The sequence below is a fragment of the Pogoniulus pusillus genome, chromosome 18 (genome assembly GCF_015220805.1).
Source record: "Pogoniulus pusillus isolate bPogPus1 chromosome 18, bPogPus1.pri, whole genome shotgun sequence".
NCBI lineage: Eukaryota > Metazoa > Chordata > Aves > Piciformes > Lybiidae > Pogoniulus > Pogoniulus pusillus.
In genome coordinates this window covers 10,447,393-10,474,766 of record NC_087281.1, presented here as the reverse complement: position 1 = coordinate 10,474,766, position 27,374 = coordinate 10,447,393, and the positions used below count along the sequence as shown (strand labels likewise).

The 27,374-nt window shown below is 40.3% G+C and overlaps 1 protein-coding gene across 3 annotated transcripts in view; it reads left to right on the top strand.

The window, feature by feature from the left end:
• Positions 1 to 27,374, top strand: part of PRKCE (protein kinase C epsilon) — a 308,568-nt gene that overhangs the window by 71,722 nt on the left and 209,472 nt on the right. The window contains exon 1 of one of the 3 annotated variants that reach the window (XM_064158380.1): positions 25,747 to 25,887. The exons of the other annotated variants lie outside the window; for them this stretch is intronic. Coding sequence (XP_064014450.1) covers positions 25,837 to 25,887 — 51 coding nt within the window. The 5' untranslated portion in view covers positions 25,747 to 25,836. Of the gene's footprint in view, positions 1 to 25,746; positions 25,888 to 27,374 lie in introns of those variants that run through there. 3 annotated transcript variants of the gene reach the window in all.

Here is a 27,374-nt window from a genome sequence, read left to right as displayed (position 1 = left end):
TTCTTGTCTTTCCTTTTCTCCAGCAATGAACCAAATTCAATCTAAAGAAGTGCTTTACATACCTCTTGGCAAACAAATTGCTGCCTGTCCTGAAAACCTGTGTGATCCATAAAAGAGCCAAATGTATCTGTTTTCATCCTATTCAATACTCTTGACTCTTAATCATCTTTCTATGCTTTATCTGCTTTCTATGCTATCTATGCTTTCTGTGTGTATCTGCTTTTCTTCAATTGCAGTTCATTCTGATATAAGCTCTTTTTTTCTCTCTCAGTGCTGCATCTTACCTAGGTTGTTGTTTATTTCTGTGGGAGTTAGGCACATAGAGCATCCTTCAGGAAGGCCAGGCTTGTGGCTGGAGAAGGTTCTTAATTTCAAAGTGTTGAGCTGGCTTGTGATGAATATCAGAATCCAACCACCTCATAAGTGCTTTGTGATGTCTGCTTCCTTTATTTGGATGAGGACTTCAAATCAATAGGAAGATCACAGTATCACAGTATCACAGTATCACCAAGGTTGGAAGAGACCTCATAGATCGTCAAGTCCAGCCCTTTACCACAGAGCTCAAGGCCAGACCATGGCACCAAGTGCCACGTCCAATCCTGCCTTGAACAGCTCCAGGGACGGCGACTCCACCACCTCCCCGGGCAGCCCATTCCAGTGTCCAATGACTCTCTCAGTGAAGAACTTTCTGAGATGTCCTGAGATGTCCATTATAGATCTGTATTTGTTACAGTGATAATACTGCTCACATTTTAGTCATAGCAAGCAAAAGGTAAAAGAGATGAATTTGGACTAGGATCTGGTATTCATAATATCTGCAAGAGAGAAGGAATAAAGGGAATTCCAGCATGCAAGTGCTGAAGCATACAGATGATGACAGTGATTGCATCAGTGCTGGATACTGGTGGAGACCAACTTTGTACACCTTTCAGCTTAGTCTGTGTAGGTGGCATTCAGGGTTCATGCGTTTTCCATTTTCTGTTTTTGTTTTCCTAACCCTGAAGAATTAGGATTTAATTTTGCTGCCCTGCAGTGGGGAATGCAAGCTCTCCCCTTCTCCACATAGTCATTTCTGCACCTTCATCATCTCTGGCAAAATTCTATAACCACAAGCCTTCTCATGGACCATGTTCCTTTTCATAATAACGGTAGAACCTTTGTGTTGTTTCTTTAGGTAACTTTTCCAGTGTTTCCTGCCTTTTTCTTTATTGCAGACTGTAACTTCTGCTTGTCAAAGACTGTAAAATCTTTGCCTTGTTTACTGCTAGTTGTCATCCCGGCTTGATTGGTGATGATGTGTTCTAGTTTGGGTGATCACAGTGTTTATATTTCAGAAGTGATGCTGCTGCTCCTGTTTGATTGAGACTTTTGAAGACTGTTACACAGGATGTTTGATACTTCTCAATGGTAGCTAGCATTACCTTCCTGAGTTTTAGTTGCCAGAGTGTATTCTGGTTTTTGGAAAGGGAAGTGTATCCTGTTGTGGCCAAGTAGCAACTGAAAAAAAAAAGGTAGCAATTCACCTGAGAATACAATTAATCAAAACTACACCAGAGCACTAGAGCTTGTGCTGATTTTCAGTTGTACCAGAGCACTAGAGCTTGTGCTGATTTTCAAAGTAGAAAATTTGTTCATGTGTGTGATCTGTATTTGTTCCACTGTTTGTTTGTTTTTTTGCGTGGAATTTCAACTATTAATCACTTAGATGTGAAAGGGAATTTTCTAAGCAAGAAGTGGACATTAAAATTCCTATCCTACACAAGATTTGTGAAAACAGATTTTTCTTCTCAAAGCAGTGTTTCTGAAATGCTGTCATGGTTTCTAAACCATCTTCTCTCTGTCTTTTTGTGTCTCTCATAGTACATTTTAGGGTTTTGCAAGGGAAAAATTGTATGGGTGTGTTTTGCCTTTGGGTGGGGATACAACCTGTCCAAGGGGTGGTTATTTCCTGGTGGGGGAAGTCCAGGACATGTATGTTGGGCAATGCAGGAAGGTGGTAAGGTCAAACGTGTTCTAGAAAGGAGTTTTGGTTTGAACTGAGACAGTTTGAGTTTAAAGTATGTACAAGTTGTTCTGAGTTTATTTCAGATAGTTGATGTCATCTGAGAAGTCCCTGTCATCTGAGAAGAGTTGTGTCCAGGATCTCTGCGACATATGGGTTTGAAGAAAAGCACTGGAACAATGCAGGATTTGGATGGCACTGTTCACTAGATAGAGAGTCTGTTTCTAGTTGGATGAGTAATGTGATGAGCAGGAATTATGGGATTCAATAGGGGGTGGAATGTCCCAGGTTGAGACTATAGGGTTAAAAAATCTTCTGGGGACTAGAAGAGTGTTATTCAATCCCATAATTCTGATACCTCTTTATAAACTCACAACAAGGTCAGTTCGTTCTCCTTTCCTCCTCCTGCTGCCCTGTGCCTGGCAGAAGCCACTTTATTGGGAAGAATATGTAAGCAGTAGGCCTGTTTTGGGGCCTCCAGAGGCTTCTTTAGGCCTCTTGGATGGTGGAGGCATTGATGGGGGGGTAGGATTGGAGCTCTAGGGAGTATTAGATTTAGGTTTTTTGGATTGGAGGAAAAATTCAAGGGGATTTGCCAGGGAAGGTCTTCACAGAGAGAGTGATTGGCATTGGAATGGGCTGCCCAGGGAGGTGGTGGAGTCACCATCTCTGGAGGTGTTCAAGAGAAGCCTGGATGAGGCACTTAGTGCCATGGTCTAGTTGACTGGCTAGGGCTGGGTGCTAGGTTGGACTGGATGATCTTGGAGGTCTCTTCCAACCTGGTTGATTCTATGATTCTGTGATTCTATGAGTTCTGTTAAAATCTATAGTGATCTCATGTGCCATGAACTACAATGCCACAGGCATCCAAAGAGATGGGGAGATGCTTGATGCAAGCAATTCCATCCATTTATTGCACTCCAAACATGTTTCTCTACCTTTCATCAGCAGGCTACACATTGTATTAAACTGCAATTGGTTACATGTACTTGTGTTAGAAATTGCATCCTAATTGGTGTAGACATTCATCATATTCTCTCAGCAACACCTACATTGTGTCTGAGCAATCTCAGTCAGCGGAGATAGGCGAAAAGCCTTACGTTTGTTTATCTTGGTTACACCATTCTCTAAGGTCATTCCAACCTTCTGTTTTATCTTAACTCAGCACTTCTGAGCTCCTGCACTCTCACTGCCTGTGGCTTATGCTCAGTATTTCAAATTCCAATAGCTGTACCAGTCCAACACTCGTGATTTTCAAGTGTATACGTGTGCTAGTTTGAAGCTAGCTAGAATGTTTTGGTGAGAAGAGCTAGATCATAGGCTGTGAAAGGAAAACAAGGGTGATGTCCACTTCCCTCAGAAGTCTCGCTAAGGAGTTTGGGAAGAAGAAATGAAAACACTAGATAACATTTTGTCTCACACTCTGGCTGGGCTGCTGACTGAGCTGCATCTCTCTAACACACCTTCCACTCACCTTTGCTTCTTAACCTCTGGACCGAACCTCCATTCTTCCTTCGGACTGGAGTACGGTTGAGAGGGACAGGGGGAAGGTGCAGAGGTGGTTGGGAGCCCCTCCTGGGGACTCAGGTTTCTGGGAGGGCTGTTGTGTTTCTGTTTTACCTTTTACTTTGTCTATTTCTGTCTATAACTGTACATACTGTAAATATCTGCTTGTATATTGTGCTAGCTGTAAATAAATAGCTTCATTTATATTCCCAGAGCTGGCTGAGACTAGTCTGGGTGATTTCTAAAGTGTGGGGGAGCAGGCAACACCCAAACCATCACAATACGTTGTTCACAATACATATTATGACTAACTCTTGTTGTCATAGGTGCTTTGAAGTGTCCTTTGCAAGCTGGAACATTGTTTGTGCATGTGTTTTTATTGGCTTCCTCGTTACCCAGGACTAAGCTTCTGAAGACTGTGATATTGCAACATCTGTGGGTAAATATTCCGAAACAATCTGCTTGTACATAGTTAAATTAATTCAATTTAAATAAGGAGAATGGTCTTTGTTCCCATCTTGTTCTGGGTTTTGTGTTGCATTTTGAAAGTCGCATAGTTGTGGAGTTTTGAGGGTGGTCCTGAATTGTAACAGCGTTATCAAAGATTAGAAAGTATTATATTTTCAAGGCTTCAGGATAGGTGAGTTGTTATCAGGCTGTCCTTTTCATCCTAATAATTTCTGTAATTTATTCTTAACTTTTCTACAATATGATACTAAACTGGGTTTTCTAAGGCCTGCTGGCTTTGTTGTTTGGAAGTGGAGTTTAAGTCTTGCGTATGAATGTTTGATAAAAAGAAGCAGAGCTTCTGAAATCTGATATTTGGCATTTTTAACCCTGGAATTGGCGTAGAGATAAAGCTGGAAAATTAACACAAGCAAAACTTTCTCTACAAAAGGTAATTTTGCAGGTACTTCCAAGTTTACTTTCGATTGCAGAGGAGAATTACACATTGAGAATGAGCTCTTGTCCTTACTCTTGTGCTGGATGTGCCGTTTGATAGAGCGCCTCATACTGTGCTGTTTCACCTCGGATGGGCTTGCAGAATCAGCCCTGCAGAATCCCCACAGATATCCACCAGGCTTTTATTTAGTGATGCTAGTTCTTTTGGAGAAAATTCTACCAATGTTCCCTGTCTGATTTGGTTCTTCTATTCCTCACTGAAAAAGCTGCAAATGCCTGCCAGCTGTTTTCCTCTTTCACTGGCTCTGACACATTGTGACAGTTTGTTTCTGGTGCTGTTCCAGGGATTTTGCGTGTGTGACTTTCTATTAGATGGGATTAGCAATTTCTATAGCTGAATCCTTTTACCATCTCAGATGATTCTGGGAAACGGCTACATTATCAAATAAGTCTGATTCTACAGAACTTGCCAGTGTAGTTTTCTTTGGGGCTATTGGTTGGTATCTTTATCACAGTGTCACAAATACAGCATATCCCCAGAGTCTTATTTGCAGAAAACATACGTGATGTTTTTGGTTACAGGAAGCATAGAATCATAGAATCAGCCAGGTTGGAAGAGACCTCCAAGATCATCCAGTCCAACCTAGCACCCAGCCTAGACCTTCCCCAGCACAACTTGAGGCTGTGTCCCCTTGTTCTGTTGCTGGTTGTCTGGGAGAAGAGACCAACCCCACCTGGCTACAGCCTCCCTTCAGGTAGTTGTAGACAACAATGAGGTCCCCCCTGAGCCTCCTCTTCTCCAGGCTAAACACCCCCAGCTCCCTCAGCCTCTCCTCATAGGGTTTGTGTTCCAGGCCCCTCACCAGCTTTGTTGCCCTTCTCTGGACACATTCCAGCACCTCAACATCTCTCTTGAATTGAGGGAGCCAGAACTGGACACCGGACTCAAGGTGTGGCCTGACCAGTGCTGAGTACAGGGGAAGAATAACCTCCCTGGTCCTACTGGCCACACTGTTTGTAATGTAGTTTGTAAATGTATTTAGACAAAATGAAAAATAGGTAGAGACTTGTGCAAATCTCCCATGAGTAAACCATTTCAATGATGCTTTCAGAAGTTAATATTCAGAGCAAGAGGTGAATTTAGCAGAAAAAAAAAACCCAAACAAGCGTTAGGATCCATAGGCTTTGAGCTTGCAAAGTGCTTTTTCAGTATGCTTTGCCCAGAAAATTCAGCTGTGCAGTACTTTGCCATTGAACAAACAAATCTGAGGCGCTGTCTGTGTAATCTTTTCTCTGCTGCTACTTGCCCCACTCTCCACCCCTAAAACTCTTGCTTTCTGCACATAGTGGTGACCAGCACCAGGACCCATCTGAAAACCTTTCTGGATGGTGCAGCAACTGCAGCTCCGCTACAGCAAATGTGATTACCTCAGTGTAGAATGCCTTTTAGGGAGCAGTGTTATTGATTTTGGAATAATGGCCCTTTTATCTTTCACTTATTTTTCAGCTTTCAGTAATTGCTTTTTCTTATTATTGCTCCCATGGATCTGTTTCAAAACCAGCACAATATTTGTTGTTCAGCAGAAATAAATGGCAAGCAAGCATCCTTTGTCTCTTTTATGAATAATGAAGCAGGAAGGGAAGGATTTGGTCTTTAAAATCAGTAAATGTGTTGATGGGAAGAACAGGAAGGAATTAGACATTTGTAACTCTAGCTCTTAATTCTAACAGAGAGAGAAAAAAATTTAAAGTATTTGAATGCAGACTTTTGAGTACCCCTTGAAAAAAATGTAGAAATTGTAAATTAATCATTGCTTCAATTGAAGGAGTTAACTAAGCAATTAAAAAAAAACATCTACTTGTCTTTCAATGGCCTTTCTACACCTTCCAGAATTACCCTGGGAGAGCTGTTTCTGCTACTGGTCCCCACAGCTCTTGGGCTCAGAAGTTACATGCTTTCTAGTCTTTTCCCACTGACAACTGACTTAAATATTTTACTCTAATTAAAAGAACTTCCCCCTGCCCACCAGCCAGCAGCAGCCTTCTGCATCTCACCAGGCCTAGTTTTTATTTATGCTCAACTGCTTATAGATGAAATAGCCTTTAACTCTTCTATTACAAAACAACCTTCTGGCCTCAAGACCATTTACTCTCCTCTTCTCCCAGGCAACCAGCAATAGAACAAGGGGACACAGTCTCAAGTTGTGCCAGGGGAAGTCTAGGCTGGATGTTAGGAGGAAGTTGTTGGCAGAGAGAGTGATTGGCATTGGAATGGGCTGCCCAGAGAGGTGGTGGAGTCACCGTCCCTGGAGGTGTTCAAGAAAGGACTGGCTGAGGCACTTAGTGCCATGGTCTAGCTGACTGGCTAGGGCTGGGTGCTAGGTTGAACTGGATGATCTTGGAGGTCTCTTCCAACCTGGCTGATCCTATGATTCTATGATTCTAAGTCTGCCTTTCACTGGTATTGTTTATACTTGGTGCTGTTAGGTTTAGTGAAGCTACACTGCATGAAATCTGATAACCTTAAGATTAGCCTTCACAACATGTAATGTCTTATCTGTCCTGTAAGATTTCTAGTAAGCAGAACAGGTAATAAGTTGCAATGATGACTTTTGTGATGCATGCATTTGCTAAGTAGGGTCTCAACAGTATCCCTGATGGGTACTTGCCACCCCAGTGGCACCCAAGGGTTGGGAGAACTGTGTTTTCTTAACAGTGGATGTAGTTGATAGTTTTGAATACCCTAAAACCCCAACACCCCCCCCCCCCCCAAATATCTGTCAGATGTTAAATTTGAGTTGGACATGGTGTGAAGGGAGCCAAGCAGATTAAGGAACTTAATGTAAGATGCCACTTCTCTGTAGAAAAGTGCTAGTCTGAAGAGTGTTTCCTTTCCAGCTGATGAAAACTACAGCACTGGCAATTAAAGGGATAGCACTGTGCATGGAGAGTGGAAAGGAATATCTGTTCTAAGCTAGTGCTAAAAGCACACATAACCTCGAGAAAACGGGTTATCAAGGTGGGGTTATCCCTTCCCATTAGCTTGTCTAGGAGGTTGCAAAATTCAGGTTTCCTTTCTGATAAACCTGGAGAATAGTCTGTGAACCAAGCTGGGGTAGGTGCTGCTGCGAAAATTCTTGTGAGCTTTTGCTTGCATGCAGCAGTAGCTGAAATCACATGAATACCACTGCTGTCTTCTGGGGTTAAAGTTAGATCAGACTCTAACCCTGTAAACGAAATATAATGAATGCTTTCTCCACATTAGATCATCACAACATATGCATTTGATGGAGATACAAGATGGACTTGAATGGGCTAGATCTCATTAGGAATGATTTCTCTTCTGATCCCATTAGGCAGCTCTGCTGCCCTGAGAAAGCCAAACTGGGAAGCCTTTTCCTTTTAGTGAATTGTAATAAGTAGGATCTTATTATGTGGTATTTAAGAGTGGAAATTATTGCTTGGGAAGGCTGATACGTTGGACTTCTAAAAACTTTACTTTCCTGTATCATGAGACTGGACCACAATGAAATGCTGGAGCTCTGGAGATGGTACAGATCTATGGCAAAAATCTTCTATTAAGGATTTAGAGATGCATGCAGTGCAAAAGTAGGAAATACTCAGAGATTTTATTACCACAGAATATTTTGGGTTTTTTACAACAATTTTCCAAAGAATAACATGTTTCTGTGGAATTCTCTGTGCCATAGCAATCCATCCTGCTTTTGAGTGATAATTGGCAATATAATTTTTGTGCCTTCTAAGAAGGATATTGATGACACGAACTAGAAAAGCTTTTTAAAGATAGAATTTGGAGGTTAAGAAACTTCTGATTCTCACATAATGGCTGTGGCAGTTTTTAAAAGGCAATAGAGGATATTTTAACAAGAGAGATGGATGGCTGCAGTGTCAAGTCCTGAATGAAACACAGAGCAGTTGGCAAGTGCATGGTAATTATGAGCTGGTAACTTCCTACTGCAACAGGTTTCATTTATATTTTCATATTGGTGTTTCTGTATTTGATTTGGCTAATATGAAAGCTATCCATTTACTGTCAGTCCAACGTTGAAATTCAGTTTGATATCACAAGCACAAAAAGCATCATTTAATCTTTCTTGTCTTTTGAGAAGTTCCCCAAGTGAGTTAGTGGTAATACAAAGACTAAGAGTAATAAGTTAAGAAGGCAGATCTTAAGCAAAATGAAAATTGGGTTGAAAAATGTTCTTGCTACATAAGAAGAGAGAATATTATCCAGGAGCAGGCAGATGCTGGGTGTGGAGTTGGTTGTGGAAAGCAGAGGCAGAGAAAGACAAGCTGAGCTGAAATAGGACAGTACAACTGTTTTGGTTGTAAAAGACCTCCAAGATCATGGAGTCCAGCTGTTGACTGAACACCACCGTGGCAGTTAAACTATGTCCAGCGATGCCATGGCTATGCATGTTTTGAACTTCTCCAGGGACAGTGGTGCCACCATTGCTCTGGGCAGCCTTTTGCAGTGCCTGACTGCTCTTTTAGTGAAGAAATGTTTCCTAATATCTAATCTAAACCTCCCCTGGTGCAATTTGAGGCCATTTCCTCTCATTCTATCATTTGATACTAGGCAGAAGAGACCAACAGTGCCAGGCAAGGTCATGGAACAGGTTGTCTTGAGTGTCATCACAGAGCACCTACAGGATGGCCAAGGGATCAGGCCCAGCGAGCATGGGTTTAGGCAGGGCAGGTGAAACTCGCTACAGAGATTTGGAAGTCTGGTTTTGGGCAAAATTACCCTCATCAGGGATGCTGAATAAATTCCAGCAGTTGTATTATTTCCTAACTTAGAAAAGCAGAGTTGGTAATAGTTTCAGTAATATTAAAGCCTACCCAGCCTAGAAGATACTCTCTGAAATATAAAAATCCCATTCCTTTATTCTTCTTCCACAGCAAATCAAACAGGAGGGAACCAAGCTGCACAGCAATATAACAATGTATATACCATAAAAACAATGGATAAAGAATACTGCCAGTTTACCAGTTAAGCGTCATCCTAACTTCCAGACTTAATTAGCAATCAATCAAATTTAATTAGCCCCACTTGGAAGTGCCAAAATGAGGATGTGTCTGTTTGGGTGTTACCCGTCCCCCTGTCCCCCATCTCCCCCCCTTCCCTTATGAATCACCCAGACTAGTCTCAGCTCAGCTGAGCTGGAAGTTAAAGAATGAAGCTTTTTATTTACAGCTTAGTGCAATATACAAGCAAATATTTACAAAATATATAGGTATATACAGAAAATACACAACTTAAAAAGTAATACAGAAACACAGCACCCCTCCCAAAACCCAAAGTCCCCAGGAGGGGCTCCCAACCACCCTTCCACCTTCTTTCCACCCCTGTACCTTATCCCAGACTTTGCCTTATATTTGGAGGATCGGCCAGGGGGATTAGAAAGCAGAAGGATTAGTTACACAGAAAGTAGGTTAGGGAGAAAAAGTACAGGCACCAGCTGCAACAGGGAGTCACACTGTGTTATTGTTTTTATACATCTCAGCAAACCTATGAGTGAAGTAGACATCACCATTATTTCCTTTTCACAGCCCATAATCTAATTTCTCTCACTAAAATATTTCAGCTAGCCTCAAACTGGCACTTGAGGTAACACACTTGATTTTCTTTTCAAATATACATGTACTTTAAGTTCTGACTTTGAAATCAGATATTGAGTAATGCTGACCTATTGAAAAACAATCAGTTTATAAGCTTTTGGAAAATGACAGGTATGAAACTTTAATGAATGCATTTCTGGTTTTCATAACAAGTGATAATGGTTAGCAATTCAAACTCACATAGTAACCAAGGTGATTTTAGAAGCACAAGCTTCTGATGAGTTGCTTACATGTTTTCAAATCATCTGCAGCTTTCTGTTGTTCTTCCTTGTACTGTAATTTCATTTGTTTGTCAGAGAAGAAAGGAAATTAAATTCTAACTCTTTTTCATGGAAAACCATTGTAGTTGCACAAAATCTGACTTCTACTTGGAGTAAACAACTTTGAGTGTGTGGTGTGGCCGTGCACTACAAATGAGACTTTATTTGACAACACAATTGCAAATATTTTTTTAAATGGACCAGTTGCTGTGTTTCCCTTAAGGTCCTATTTTTCCATCTACTTATTCGTTTGAAATGTTGGAGTATAATTTTCTTTGTAATACTTAGAACTGGTTTAAGTATATAAAAGGAAACATGATGCATGCAGATGTATAAATAATAAATACTTTTCCTTCTCTTTCAAGAGGAATAGATTTAATGGAATAGAAATTGTTTGCATAAAAGGCAAAACAATTATCCGTGGCCATCCATAACCCTCCCAGAAAATGCAATGTCCTAGAAAAACGACCATTAGAACAGAGATAACACTCATGGCAGCAGTCCAGACAGCTTTGGTTTTCAGTTGATGCTTGCATTCCTTTATCCGAAGATGCTGTATTTTATTGTCTGGGCTTTTTTCTCTGCACAAGTTTTTTATTTCACTGCTTTTGGTGTTTGGTTTATTTTTTTGTCTGTTTGCTTGTTTTTCTTTGTAAAACCTGAGTAACTGTGATTCTGCCTGTATTCCTGACCTTAACAATACAGAAGGCCTTTTAACTAAGTTTAACGGCAGGGAAGGTCTACGCCTTTCCAACTTGGACCTGAAAATCCTTTCATTTTCTCTTGATTGCCTTACAGAATGGCCTACTCTGCAAAACCATTTCCTCCATGTGTAGGATGAGTGCCTGCACAAATCCCAGCCAGGAGAGAAGTACATATAGTCACATTTGGATAAAACTTTGGGTAGAAACTTCAGAAACATGAAGCTGACTTTGCTTTTCTCTGAGAAACGAAGGGATGAAAGTGCTTACGTTGCTTTGGAAGGATGTTTGATCCGATTGGCCTTGCATGTTGTGCTTGCTTTTGCAGGGGGTTGTGCTTCCACATCCCCTGGGTGTTTCTGAACATCTTGTTGTATAAATTAAGAAAATAGATGGGGAAAGCAGGTGGAACTTTCTCAGGGGGATTTTGTTTTTAACTTGCTATAATGTTTCAGTAGTTATCAGTTAGAGCTAAGCAGGTGTTTTAAGAGCTCTTATTTCACAATTATCACTCATTTCCAGGCTTCCTGTTTGTTCAAGCTGCTGGAGAACATCACAAAATCAGCTCTCAAAACCTCTTTTAACTCTTTGTCATCCAGGACAGGGGAAGAGCAAGGAAAACCACCAAAGATTTGCACATCTGAAGAGATGAACGACATAGCACAAAGCTGTTATGGTGCAAAGATTATCTGGCAGTTGAAAACAAAGCTCTTGAAAATTATCACAGATTCACAGAAACATTCACAGGGGTTGAAAAGCCCCTCAGGATCACCAAGTCCAACCTAGAACCCTACTCTACAAGATTCATCTAAACCATATCCCTAGGCACTACATCCAAACGCCTCTTAAAGACATCCAGGGTCAGTGACTCCACCACCTCCCTGGGCAGCTCCTTCCAGTGCCTGACCACTCTCTCCTTGAAAAACTTTTTCCTAATGTCCAATCTACCTACCTAGTCTCAGCTGGAGGCCATTCCCCCTTATTCTGTCTCCATCTACCTGTGAGAAGAGACCATCTCCAGCCACTCCATAATGTCCCTTCAGGTAGTTGTAGACAGCACTGAGGTCTCCCTTCAGCTTCCTCTTCTTCAAATTAACCATCCCCAGCTCCCTCAGTCGCTCCTCATAAGATTTATTCTCCAGGCCCTTCGCCAGCTTCTTGCCCTCCTCTGGACTCGCTCCAGCACCTCCACATCTCTTTTGTATTGCAGTGCCCATAACTGAACACAGTACTTGAGGTGTGGCCTCACCAAAGCCAAGTATAAGGGGACAATCCTCTCCCTATTCTTGCTGGCCACAGCATTTTTAATCCAAGCCAGGATGCCATTGGCCTTCTTGGCTGCCTGGGCACACTGCTGGCTCATATTCAGCTCCTGTCTATTACAGCCCCCAGATCTCTTTCTGCCAGGCAGCTCTCCAGCCATACTGCCCCCAAGCCTGTAGTGTTGCTTGGGGTTGTTGTGACCCAAGTGCAGGATCTGGCATTTGGCTTTGTTGAAAATTATATTGGGCATTGCATAATTGGGAAAAGATTGGTTCATCATTTCAGTTTGGATCAATTGTAGTGAAGGAACACAGGGAAGCTGATGGAGCTCATAGTGGTAGGAGGGGATTTTGGTTTTGTTTCCTTCTCCCTGAACACTTTCCATTAATTATTGGTCTGGGACGTGACAGATAGGAGTTCTAATTCGATGTAATTTAATCATCCTTTGAGAGTTCATATATGCTTCAGATATTCTTTGTGCTGAATCATTATGATAAATTAGGATTTAGAACAAAAACATTAGCGCACTGTGAGAAATTTCCTTGTGTCTTCAGCAATTACTGTTCTGGTGAGATTTTAATCCACTGACAACTGCTGTTCTATGGAGTAGTACTAAACTATGGTGGACTTGTAATTTTAATCAAGATTTTAAAGCTCTGACATCTGCTTGTTATTATCCTTCTTCACTTTGCATTCCCACACTTTTTAATTCTGCTGTAAGTTTGAGTGTCTCCAGGAGCTGTAGAAGTGCTTATGAAAAGCCATCCTGCTTGCTAGCACTGGTGCTTGAGTGACAAGTCTTGGCAAGAGTAAGAAATCAGAGATACATGTCTCTTTCTGCATTTGGCTGCTAATGGTATTCATGCCAGCTTCAGCCCAGTTCATACTGCTCTAAATGTACTTTTTGTAGTTAGCCTGTGGTTGCACTTCAGTTCTCTCCAGGGTAACAAAGGCTGAAATCAGGCCAGATGTAGTTCTGCTCTGGCATAAAGTCCCTTGCTGAAGAAGTTGTTGCTACCATTAGAAAAGCCATTGTTCTGAATGGGAGAGTGGGGAGGAGAGACCTTCAGTGTGCTCACTGCATGCAGGCAGTAGATGGTGTGCAGGGTCTGTGAAGTTACAAGGAAGTGCTTTCTTTGTGTACCCTCTCATGCACGCAGGTCAACTTCCAACGTTTCTGCTGTCATCTGTGCTGGTAGCAGGTAGCATTCCTTTCAGTATCTTCTGATAGCAAGTTGAAAAGTGTTACTGGACACCTTAGTTTTACAGTTTGAGCATGCTCACACTAGTTTACATGGTGATGAAGTGATTAAAATTAATAAAACCAATTTACATGTGAAACCTTTAAGCATGTAAGTAGTAAAATTGATTCATAGTTTAATATACCACAAATTCAATCTTCACAAGAGAGCAGGCAAAAAAAATTGTGTATTTTGTAGGCCAATTCAGGTACCTTTCAGTTGCCTGGTTAAAAGTGTTTCATTTCTCCTCTTCCTTTTAAGATAAAGTACATATTCTGCAGATTTTCTTCCTCAATGATTTCCTGTTTACTTTCTCATACTGTATCTGAAATCGTGTTCCACTAATTCATTAGGTGGAAGTAATAAACCCATATAGAGAAAACCTGCTAAGGCCAAAAAACAACAGAAATCCCTGAATGATATCTAAGGAAAGGAACAAAGGTGTTTACTTGAAATGCCAAATCCAATTGGTATTCCTTGAAACTCCCCAGAATGTGACATAGATTTTTCATCCTGGAGCTGCTACACAGGCGAAAAGTTCTTGCCCACACTCTTCAACATTCCTGCTGCAGAAATAGTAATTCCTTACTTTTCCTGAGAGCCTACATTGTCTTGTAACAGCTTGCCAGAGCTACTCTACTGAGATTAAATTACCGTTGGCAGTGGAATTGGACTTGATACTGCAAGCAGCATAGTCAATATTAAAAAAAACCCACAAAAAATCACAGTTCAGTCACTTGCTTACTTTTAAAATAACACTGAGAGGCTTTAGTCAATGTGACTGGGATAAAGGACCGTGTCAAATGTTTAATAAACTTGGTGCCTAGATAACTGGAGTTGATTTATTTATAAAAGAAACCTTTTTCCTCGTAAAGTATACTGCTTGCACGCCTTTTTTGTTGTTGTTTGGTTGGTTGTTCTTGGTTTGTTTGTTTGTTTTTTAAACTAAAGCTCGCCCTGAGACTGTAACATTGAAACACAGAATTGCTTGGCTGGTGTGAAGGTAGATTTGTGCTTAAATTCAAATGAACTGCTATGTGGTCTAAGACCCTATGTGTGCACAAATTAGTGCTGCTTTTCTTTTTTATATGTATTGTTTCAGATTAATTTTTATTTCCCGTAGCAGCTTCAGAAGTAATTTTGTTGGTTCTCTCTGTTGTAGACGGATTATAACCATATCAAAGACAAAGCATGACTATAAACTTTAGGAGATTTCCTCTTCTTTTTTTCTTCCTACCATGTGCTCTGAACAGAATAAGTTTAGAAGCTTTTCAGGGATGTGACAATGAGAAATAGACGTGTGTGTGATTCTGGGAGATGGAATAATAACAGATGTTCTCTAAAGCAATAGGTAGTTCCTTGGCAATTCATCAAGAAAGAACATGCAACCTAGATGAAACCAGGCTTCTTATAAAGGGAGCGTTCTCAGTTCCAGGTGTATAATCAAAGACTTTGTGCATGCCAGGCTCTATTTTGGTGGGCCAGGAAATGCAATCTCTTTTTTGTAGAAAGAATCAAGTCATGTAGTTCCTATAAAAGCTCGCAGAGCTCTTTTAATGTAACGAGAGACTCCTCAAGAGCTTTCTCCTGAGGGAAGGCAAGCATTTCTTCATATTGTTTATTTCTTTTTCAAGTCTTATGTCTCTTCAAATACAACATCAGAAATGTTCTTGAGATCTTCTTTGAATTTTCTGGCATGAACACAGCAGAACAAAATTCTTTGCTTATCTACAAATTTAGAAACAAAAGAATGCAATGATCACAGAGGCTGCAGTGCCAACTTATTAGTCCTATTTCTCCCAAATAAGGATCAAGAAGATTTTCATATTAATTCTTTACTAATGTATTTTTAATAGGTACATCAAGACTGATCTCTTTTAAGAGAGGCTTAAATGGATGTAATATTTTCATTTGCTTGGAGTCCAAAATTCAGAATGACTTTTACAACAGTGCTTAGATTGTGACAGCTTATAAATATCGGGTAGATTGCATAGAAGCTATGTGAGTGCAAAACATCAAAGATGTGGCACGGCCAAAGTTGCAAAGAAGAGAAGAAAACTCCCTGTAGGCCTCTATTTTTTGTTTTTAGGGACTTTTGTGTGTTGGGAATAGGAGTTTGGCTTGTGTGCAGTGTTCCATATTCCTCTGTTCTTTGAAGTTGTAAGGATTTGTATTGTTTTCCATTTGTGCTACTTATTTTCTTTGTCCTCCATGTATTAGCACTTGTGTTATGAGAATAATACAGCTTCGTGAGAAGTCCTTTCTGTCCTGCATGTGAGCTGCAAGTACGTTGGATAACACTGACTGCTCATTTATTCATCCCAGATAATTTGCTTTTAGTAACACTCTGCTACAGCTTGTGATTCAGTGTGCAAAGTTGTTTCTTGTGTCTATGAAAGTTAAGGGTTAATTGTTTTACCCTGTGCTTGGGCATTCTCAAGACAGGAGCAAAACTAAAGATAACAGTGAAGGTGAATAATACTGCTATACATTATTTGAGGAGTGGTTTCCCCCTTTTCCACTCCTCAACCTCCTATAGGACATTAGCATTTTTTCACATTGGAAATGATTTTCAAAGGTGATTTTGTGTGGGAATTTTACTTATGTTGGTCTAAGTTTGAAGAGGTAATAAACCCCATATTTGTGTATGCTGTTTTGAAAATACAAAATACAAGCCAAATCTGGTTCAATCTTGATAAGACAAGACTGGATTAATTTTTCAGATGGATATTTGTAGACTAGAGGGAAGCTGTTTATACTGCATGTAGGATCCATAGCTTAAATCTCTGCTTTCTTGCTTTGTTCAGCTAGCACATAACAATCCACACTTATCATTGACTTTGCAAAACCTTTTTTGCTTTGTTTCTAATGCATTTGTGTGATGCACAGTGCTATAGAATGAGTAGGAGAATTAATGGCACCTTAGATTTGGATTGTCTTACTGAAATACAGATCTACTGTGACCTTTGGGTTTTGAATGTTTGATAAAACAAATAAAATTTAAAGGAAAAGATTCTTCTGACAGATTTAATCCTGGTAGCACTAGAATGGTATTAAGGAGTCTGTGGTAGAGTTTAAATTAGAACTTCATTGAAGTTCCACTCTTTTGAAACCTTCTCTTCTGTGTATTCTTCTGATGATGCTTTCCAGAGGTGGCTACCTGTTGTTTGTAATACACTTGAGGGACAAAAGTATCCCTGACTGTTACTGTATGGGCATTTCTAATTTTGTGTCATCCATATAGTGACACTTAGCAAAATCAATACACCACAAATAATGAAGTAAGAGAGAAGAGAAGCCTGGACACGTTTATAACTATTCTGCAGTAGCAGGTATTTTTAAGGAGGGTAACTTTGAGATGGATAATAATAAGCTTTGCTGTTATGTATGTCATGCTGCTGTTATGATTTTCCAAAGAGACCAAACATCCCATTATGGAGTATGTTGGTCTTTTATTCTGTTTTCACTAGCTGCATCTTTCTTATGGAGATATTCTCTACCAGTAAAGGTGATCATTTACGGGAGAGAAACAAAGTATTGTGCCAGTAAAGGTGTAATTTCTTTCCATATCTCACCAAATAAGTTTCCAGTAAACCCTGAGGTCTGGCAGATTTAGAGATGTTCAAGCCCAGATATTCTTGGGATGCTCTTTGAATACTGGTTTGCTACTGCCATCTGTGCAGAAGATCCAGAGTCACTGACAGCAGTTTAACACAAAACTACAGGTGGAAGACTTGGCAGGTAGGTAGATTTTGGGCAGCTCATTATCTTTGAGATATCACTGGAGTTCAGGTGTTTCATTTCTAAAGACTGTTTTGGTCATTATTTCCAGACTGCAGCTGGCCACTTCTGCTGTCATGATCTCCAAAAATCTCTTCCAATTTTCACATTCAAATAGCACCTCAGATGTCTGGAAGCGCCTCCTACCTGCAGAGTAAACCTCTTAGCACCTTTCTGTTTCTCTTAATTGGTGGTGGTTCATAATCATCTACAGACTTGGGGAAGGGTGGCTGGTTGTCTAGCAGTAAAGGACCTGAGGGTGCTGGCTGACAGCAGGCTGAACAGGAGCCAGCAGTGTGCTAAGGTGACAAACATGGCCAGCAGCATTCTGGCCTATATCAGAAGTACTTTGGCCAGTATGAGTAAGGAGGTGATCCTGCCCCTGTACTTGGCACTGGTGAGACCACATCTTGAATACTGTGTTCAGGTTTGGCTGAATCACTGCAAGAAAGACATTGAGGTTCTGGAGTGTGTCCAGAAAAGGGTAGTGAAACTGATGAAATGTCTGGAGGAGCAACTGAAGGAACTGAGATTGTTTAGTCTGGAGAAGAGGAGGCTGAGGGGAGACTGTATTGCTCTCTACGACTACCTGAAAGGAGGTCATAGAGAGGGGGGTGTTGTTCTCTTCTCCCTGGCATCAAGTGATAGAACTAAAACACCAGGGGAGAGGTTTGGATTGAGTATTAGGAACATTTCTTTACTGAAAGAGTGGTCAGGCATTGGAACAGGCTGCTCAGGGAGGTGGTGGAGTCACCATTCCTGGAGCAGTTCAAGAAATATGTAGACATGGCATTTAGGGAAGCAGTTTAATGGCCGTGGTAGTGTCAAATCAGTGGTTGTATTCAATGACCTTGGAGGTCTTTTTTGATCAAAACAGCTCTATGATTCTAAGAAATTTGTTGTGGAGGTCAAAGCAGCTGTGTTTCAATGCAGAAACCTTCCCAACAGCCTTTACACTGCCTTTCTTTATAGAAGTTCTCGAGGTATGAACTTAGTAATTACCCTGATGTATGTAGAAGGAAGAGGAGGCAAAAGAACAGTAAGTAGTTGAGAGTACAGCATACAGTTTGCTTTGACACAGGTTCTGCTGGCTTAGTCATATGAGAAGGAAGCTATCTTTTTCTGTATATTCTATTGCTGTTTTTAATGACCTTATAAAGAAAACACTACTTACTCTGGACATGGTGCAGGAATAAGTGATTTGCAGCTCTCAGAAAGCTCGATATTCAGTCATTTTATGGAAAATTGCAAATACATAGTAATAATTAAATGCCAGCAATAGATTTTATCCTTAGGTACTGAAATCTTCTGGTATAAAAATATCTTTTCAAGTAACTGCTTGAATTCCTAGAAAAAAGCTGCAATCAAATAGGAATTGAAGAGTCAGAGTAGGAGGTGTGTGAAGTGATTGTTGGTCTCATATAAGTTAATTGGACCGTGGCTTCCAGAGCAAGCTGCTGTTTCTTGAACACTCAGAGTTACTGCTATTTCCAGAGTGTAACAGACAGGGAAATAATTTTTAATCAAATACTGATCAGCAGTTATTAGTTAATTTCATACCTGAAAAAAATGCTTGTGCCAATAAAATGTCAGGTCTCAAAATTATGCTGTCTCAGCTTTTGTGTGTGTTGGTTTTCAGTCCAGTATTAACATTTCTTGCTGAAACTTTTGAGGTCTGTGCAGCTTGGCTGTGCAGTAGGACAGCTAATCTCCCTCTGTTGTTTTTAATGTTAGCATGTTTGCTACTGCTTGTATTTTTCACCTTGCATTTTCTCATACAAAAGTAAAAAGGAGCGTGGGAGCCTCATCTTTAAATGGTCGTAAATTCAAGGAAACAGGTCAGGCCTTAAGGTTGTAGTTTGAATCAGAGAAGTTTCCTTTGATATTATCCAAGGAGAAAGAGCAAAGCAAAGTAAAAGGTTCCCTTATTTTGTGGTAAATTAATAGCAGCAGTCAGAAAACCTGACATTGTCTGCATTGGATATAAGGCTACAATTTGTGGAGGAGTGAAAGGCACAGGGGATGAGTGGTATCAGAAAAGCCCAGTGTGACTACCAAGTTGTACCTTTGTCCTAGTTTGAAGCTAGCTAGAATGTTTTGGTGAGAAGAATTAGATTACAGGCTGTGGAAGGAAAACAAGGGTGATGTCTACTTCGCTCATAGGCTTGCTGAGAGGTGTAAAAGTAAGAATCAAAACATAGATAACACACTCAGCACTTCTGCTGGGGAGCTGGCTGAGCTGCATCTCTAACCTCATCCCTCTCTGCCATTTCTTTGACTAATCCACTTTGCTTCCTACTCCCCTGGCCAAACCTCCATTCTTCCTTGGGACTGGTGTAAGGTTGAGAGGGGTAGAGGGAAGGTGAAGGGGTTGTTGGGAGCCCCTCCTGGGGACTCAGATTTCTGGGAGGGCTGTTGTGTTTCTGTATTACCTTTTACCTTGTCTCTTTCTGTATCTACTCTAAATATCTGCTTGTACATTGTGCTAGCTGTAAATATAAGCTTCATTCATATTTCCAGAGCCAGCTGAGTCTAATCTGGGTGATTTCCAAAGTTGGGGGGGGCAGGGAACACCCAAATCATCACAACCTTCACACTTGTTCATAACGTGCTTTGGTGTCCTTGTTGTCCCACGAGTAACAGTTCTCCTTCCTAGGTTAAGTGAAGAGTTTCCAGCTTTGTCATGAAGTGGAAAAAAATCCCCATTAAATTACTTCTCTAATGCCTGGTAATACTTCACGTTTGTTGTCGAAACTGTTAATGGTGTTAAAACCAGTTGACTTTCTTTTCAAATAATCCAGGAGGAAAATGAGAACAAATTGCAGGTCAGGGTTCAGACTTAACCCAATTTTTATTAGATTTTAAAAATAAAAATAAGAAAAAGAAATCAGGTTAACCAATTACCTCGAAGAAATTGTAACAGTAATCCCGTGGTTGGTTTTTTCCAGTGTTTGATCAGGGATATGGAGAGTGCTGCTCAGTTACATTACTTCATTTCTGAACACAAAATTCTTTTTTTCTTCTTTTTCCTGAGGAAATTACCCCACATTAGTCACATCTCGATGACTGAATACCAACTGCAATTGAGACAGATCCTGAGAGTGCTAACATTTTTCTGCCATTATCATTACTGGTTTCTGCTGCATCTTTATTGAATAATAACTTTTTAATTTCTCAAATAATAATTAGCAACTTTATTGGCGTGCACACATCTGTGTATCTTTGAATTGTTAGAGAGGGAAACTTTTTCTTTAATAAAGGGGATGATTTTTGTAATAGGTAGAATGAGAGCACTTATAAAGCTATCTGCTTTGCAGAAAATGACCAGAAGAGAAACTGTGTAAACTTCTGGGAATAGTTAAAATGCAAGACATTTGACTGAGCCACAAGCAACAGAGTGGATAAAGTCAGAGAATCAGAAATGGAAACAGTCCAGAACTGTTGCTCTGTGATGTTACACAGACATCATGGAGATCTATAGGATTCCCCAGAGAGCCTTACTTCGAGGAGGATTGCCCAGACGGTTAACAAGGTCATGACTGTGCATGAATCATTTTCATCTTTATTATTAGTAAGAAAAGAACACTGCCTTTAAAGAAAGAAAAGGGAGGGGAGGGAGGCAGCGAAACAAGACAAAATCCAACAAAATAAAACCCCAAAAAAATCAGGCTCACACACTCAAAACCTATATTCTGCAACACAAATGTAACTTGCCTTCCACTCCTGCCCTTGAATTCTCTGAAATAAAAGGCTGTTGCTGTTGTCAGGGAAGTCTTTGGGAACTGTTTCTACACTTTTAGTTACAAATTGAAATGTGTAGCTCTTGTTTCAGATCACAGTTTAAAATATCTTTATTCAAGTAAGGCTGGAGGCTGGAATAAAGAACTTTGAAACAAGCTTGGGAAGGTCTGGTTTGATTATCGGGCTGGCCCAGACAGGGATTTCTGCAAGCTCTGAGGGATAGTGCTTGTGGAAATTGTAGGCCAACCAGAGATGGAGGAATTAAGGGTATCCAAAACTTTTAGATACTTTCCTGAAGAAGTGTATCCAGCCTGCCTCCACTTGCAGATGACAGATTTTTCATGATACTTCCCCCAAGTGTGAAGTTATTCCTCCTCCTTCTGTAGGCTGCACATAGGAGGATTATGGATGGTCAACATTTTTAAAACTGATTGGAGATGAGACAAAAAGTCTACTGAGGGCCAGATGGACTTGCTAAGAGACCTATCTCTGGCCTTTATGTGTGGAGTTATAATTGTAGAGCTTCATGCTGTAAACCCCAAATAGATATTTGTCTGTAAATCAAGTTTGGGAAGTGATAGGTACGTCATAGCACAAGTATGTACAGGTTTATTAATGGCTACAATAATGGCTAATTACTCATAGTCACTTCAACAATTCAAATTGCTACTAACATGACAGCATGCTTAGAATTGGCAAACTCCAACATAGGTTGTGGTCTAATTGCATAACTGTGTTAAGGTCAGCCTGAACTCTTTTTGATTTGCACTCTAAACAAAGACTCTAAATAGGAGGTGAAATAGCCCTGTGGAAGGTGAATTAAGTTTATTGCACAGGGTAACCCCACAGGTCAATAGCAGAGTTCACAGCAGGATTTCTGGAAGCATTCAAATTTTGGAGGTAATTCTGTATACGGAGAAACTTTGAGCTCACTGGTTTGCTTTAAATAAAAGGAACAATGGCAGGCTGCTTATTTTGGGGATGCAAATGACCATTTTAAAGCCAGAGTGCGTTTGAAAAGTAAATGTGTTGGATTTTTACTCTGAGAAGAGTGAGCTAAGAGCCGAGGGCCAGCCAGCCAGAATAAAACCAACAGCAAAGCACATATTTCTTTTCACATTAAAAGTGATAAGCTAACAAAACCATTTAGCATGGGACACAGCAGATCTTTCATCCTTACACATTTTACAGAGAAGACTGAAAGTGTTTCATGGAAGGCAAGCATTAGCATCAATCAACTTACTTGGCTCTATAGGGCAGTAAGGAGCAGGTAGCATGCTGAGCCATCCACTGCCAGAACTGGATGGCTCTTACACATTCAAAGGTACAATAGCCATCCACTACCAGAACTGCATGGCTCTTATACATGCAAAGGTACAATAGCCATCCACTACCAGAAATGCATGGCTCTTACACATTCAAAGGTACAATAGCCATCCACTACCAGAAATGCATGGCTCTTATACATGCAAAGGTACAATAGCCATCCACTACCAGAACTGCATGGCTCTTATACATTCAAAGGTACAATAGCCATCCACTACCAGAACTGCATGGCTCTTATACATTCAAAGGTACAATAGCCATCCACTACCAGAAATGCATGGCTCTTACACATTCAAAGGTACAATAGCCATCCACTACCAGAACTGCATGGCTCTTATACATGCAAAGGTACAATAGCCATCCACTACCAGAACTGCATGGCTCTTATACATGCAAAGGTACAATAGCCATCCACTACCAGAACTGCATGGCTCTTATACATGCAAAGGTACAATAGCCATCCACTACGAGAACTGCATGGCTCTTATACATGCAAAGGTACAATAGCCATCCACTACCAGAACTGCATGGCTCTTATACATTCAAAGGTACAATAGCCATCCACTACCAGAACTGCATGGCTCTTATACATGCAAAGGTACAATAGCCATCCACTACCAGAACTGCATGGCTCTTATACATGCAAAGGTACAATAGCCATCCACTACCAGAACTGCATGGCTCTTATACATGCAAAGGTACAATAGCCATCCACTACGAGAACTGCATGGCTCTTATACATGCAAAGGTACAATAGCCATCCACTACCAGAACTGCATGGCTCTTATACATGCAAAGGTACAATAGCCATCCACTACCAGAACTGCATGGCTCTTATACATTCAAGGATATATTGTTGATTCTATGATTTTAAGATCTAATTGAACTAACATTATTTAGTTATCCTGAGTCCAGTTCGGGGAGTCCTGACTATTTGGCTGTATAAAATTTAACTGAAGCTTTTATAAAGATACTATGCAAACCTGAATATTTTTGTAGTAAAAAGAAGCTTGAATTATAGTTGATTTTTTTTTTCCCCCCAACGAGCAAAATGTAAATGCAGATCTGAATGACTGCACTTCCTGTTTTATAGTGAACTAAAAGAGGAGCAACAATACAGGGCGGGCTAAGTGTCAGGGGGGATTTTTTCTTGATTTTGTGTTGATTTTATGTTGTAGTTTGTTACTTTTTTAAGTTCAGGAAATACTGTGAAGTTTGCATGAGTGTTTGAAAGAGTGAGATTTTGAAAAGGTTTACCCAGGATCTTTCATGTCAGACTCATACCTGACATGTGAGAATTCAGTATGTGGTTCCTTTTAAAAGCAGCAGATTAAATGCTGAAGAACAACGTCAGTTAATGCAGCACACACCAGAACATGTTTGCTCGTAAGGAATTCTGAAGATGATATCTGTGCCTGGTGTGCCGCTTCTGCCTGGCGGACTCTACTCTTCCAACTGACTTTTCAGGAACAGTAATAATAGTAGTGGCTATTTTTGCCATTTCCTTTTCTGTAATCTCTGTATTCAGTGTTGTTTTCTGGTCTCTCTGTTCCATGGAACATAGGTTGCCTGGCAGCATGTGTCAAGCTGCTACGTTTTCTTTTACCTGGGTTTCTGTTTCACATTGAAACATGGGCAGCGTAGGCTATTGAAGTTTTCTGCTTGCTTTTTCCTTCAACAAAGTATTTTGTAGCTAACATCGGAGGGGTTTCAGAGTGACTTTGGATTTGTTATGGCTAAAACTGCAGAGGAAATTCAAGTGAATCACAGCTAACTAGTCCTCAGGATAGACATTTTGTCAGCAGAGCTAGCTTCATTAATCTTTTTCATCTGATCATTAAACAGAGGATAAAACATCATCAGAGGAAGACAAAAACTATGTTGGGGGGGGGAAAGCACTAAAAATGTTATCTAAAGATTTTATTGTACTACTTTCTGAATGAAAAATAGAATTAAAGAGAGAATGTTCAGTTGCTGTTTCTTTCTGCAAATAAAAGTGCTGGTTTCTCTGTCAGATTTTTAGAAAGACACATAGAGGAGACACATTCTGTGGCAAAATTTTCATCTCTTTTTTGCCAGTTCTGTTAATTTAAGATTTTTTTTTAAATTTGCTTCTATCCTTGATTTTTTTTTTCCCCAGGAATTGAATGTTTGAGCATACACAGTGTGAATAATTGTAGAAAGTGCCACATTTACTGCCAAAATGTTTATCTGGTACAAGATTCCAGAAATTAGCTTTAAGAAACAAAAGTGATTTTGCTATTTATGTAGCAGACAGAAATATCAAGAGGTGCATACAGTTCCCAGGCTGTTATATCTTCTTAAAGTCTCTGTGTGAAAGGGGTGATGGATGGGGAAGCTGAGTTGCTCAGGAGAGCCTTCCTGCATGTGCTCAGTACGGAAAAGGCGCAATGGATCAGCACAGCAGCCAGTTTCTGTAAATACTACTTCCAGTTGTATGTGCCATGTTATGTGGCAGCAGAATGAAGTTGTTCATTCTAAACTGGGAAAAAAAAAAGTTTAAAGAGTTGTTTTGTTGTTGTTTTTTTTTTTAAAGCAAAAGCAAAGTTTTTTATGGTGAGTGACTTGCATTTATTTACTTCATTCTATTTTCTTCTTTCATATGTCTTTAAAACTCAACTTGCAGCATAACCTGAAGTCTTGGAATTGATGCAATTCTTGGCAGGCTGTTAGTAGGAGAGCTATTTCCAGGAAAGATACTTTTGTTTAAATACTTGATGCCAATTCTATTTTCCTATTGTGATTTGTGTATCATTCAGTGCTTCTTGATTGTAGTGTCAGTGCTTGTTGTAAAGCAGCTTAGGTCACAGATACGTATGTAAGAAAACATAGAGAATATTTGTGTTGAACGTACTTTTTCCTTCCATCTTCACAATCCAGCAGAGGAAAGTTTATTTGCTATTCTTGAAGCTTGTCTGTTCATGCTTTCATCTTGGCACTTGCTGAATAATTTAATTTGTTTATTTTTGGCTGCTAGATAAATATTTAGTGATACTTCTGCAATCTCCTTCCCTTTCAGTTACCAAATTTAGATAGTTCTGTGAGGTGGCTATCATTTTTTGCTTGCATTTCTAGTTTGTTTCCTCACAAATAGGTGGGCATCTGTGATGAATGTGTGTAGGAAGGGAGTGAAGCTGACCTTGGTTCTCACAAGCAGCTGGGTAACTTATCTCAGGAGGGATAGATAACGGACACCTGGTTAATGAGGAAAACAAGGCATTGTTTATGCTAATGCAGTGGGTTGTCCTTGACTAATTATGCTAATATGTAGGCGTGTGCCTTGTGGCCCTGAGCGTATTTATTGAGAGCCAAAATGATCAATAAAGGTCTCTGGCATAATTCACATTGAATTGTCTGGAGTCCATGTGGCATCGTCTTGATCACATTGATCTGTGGGGCCTTGACCACATTCCCATGGCAAACTAAACAGGTTTCTGCAACAAATATGAATGGGAAGGCAGAAGATAAATTTTTTTGTAATCGCACTAAAGCTACTGAATGTGAGTATCTAAACAGAGACACTGCAATCCTCTGGATAAAAAAACTTTTTCAGGTATCACCTTTAAGTTATCACTTCTGTTTTTTACATGAAGGTACTTTGGTCCCTGTGTTATGTTACTTCATCAGCTTCCTTAAGTTTTCCCTACCTGAAGTCATGTTCCTTGTCTTTTGCATGGTGATAATCTGTAGAACTGTTCCACTTTGCAGCTGAATAGCTAAGAGCTCAGCCCTGTCACATTCTTCTTTGTCCTTGGATGCCAAGGTGAGACTTGAAACAAAAACGTCGAACGCTGTGTGTGGTGACTTAGTGTTCAGCAGTACTGACAGGTTGATCGTCAGGCAAAATTTGGCAAAGTATACACTAAGGTGAACTGCAAAGTTAATTAGGGATTTTGTCATGTTAAAGACAAGTTTTACACAGAGAAGAGAAGCCTGAATTCTGGAGAATTTGCAGCAATTCATGATAGCTTGTAGGGATTTTTTTCCTAAACCAAGATGGGTTTAATTGTCTGGAAATTTTGGGAGAAAGAGCTTAGTAACTGATAGCCTGTTCCTGAGATTTCCCATTGGAATGGGCTGCCCAGGGAGGTGGTGGAGGCACCGTCCCTGGGGGTCTTCAAGAAAAGCCTGGCTGAGGCACTTAGTGCCATGGTCTAGTTGATTGGTTAGGGCCGGGTGATAGGTTGGACTGGATGATCTTGGAGGTCTCTTCCAACTTGGTTGATTCTATGATTCTATGTCTCTAGGCACGACTCCAGGGCTATATAAAGTGCATATTTGTAATGGAGGGGTAATTAATTGGTGTGAGATATGATTTTCAAAAATGAATATTGTTTATTAATTTTAATATTCACCCCTGAGCACTGATTTTAACAATAATCAGGTTCTTCTGCAACAGTCATGGAAATGCATGTGATAACTTAGGATCTAGACTGTTTAAAAAGTAACTAGCAAAAATGTAAATATCAATTGAACTGGAAGGAAAGGTTTTTGCAGTCAGTAAACCATTTATGGCTAATTATACTGCTTGTCCACTAGAGGGACTCCAGATGCCCCTTTCTGCTTATGGCAGAAGGCAGTTGGTGAATTACAAGAGGTGTTAAGTATTTACTCACGAAATATTAGTCTCCCAACTTGCAGGGATAACTATAGCTTCAAAGAGTACCCCAACACTTGGAGAGGGTTCTGTTGGTGTCTTCTTAGCCACTGAGGCTTCTCTCTTCCCAGGCTCCACAGGGTGCTGGGGAAAGGAGGCAGACAATCTCTGACCTGGTTCTGAATTCTCTGGATGATCTGTGTGTCTCCAGGGCTTCCCATCTTGGCAGGAGACTTTCAGGTATAGAGAGGATGTCTTGTTATGTGAAGTCTTGGCACAGATGTTACACTGGCTATGCAGGCCTATTGCATGAAGGGATTTAAAGCCTGTTCCTGGTAAAGTTGATGCAAGCAGTTTCCAAGAAAACAAACTCAAAGCGTCAGAGTTTGT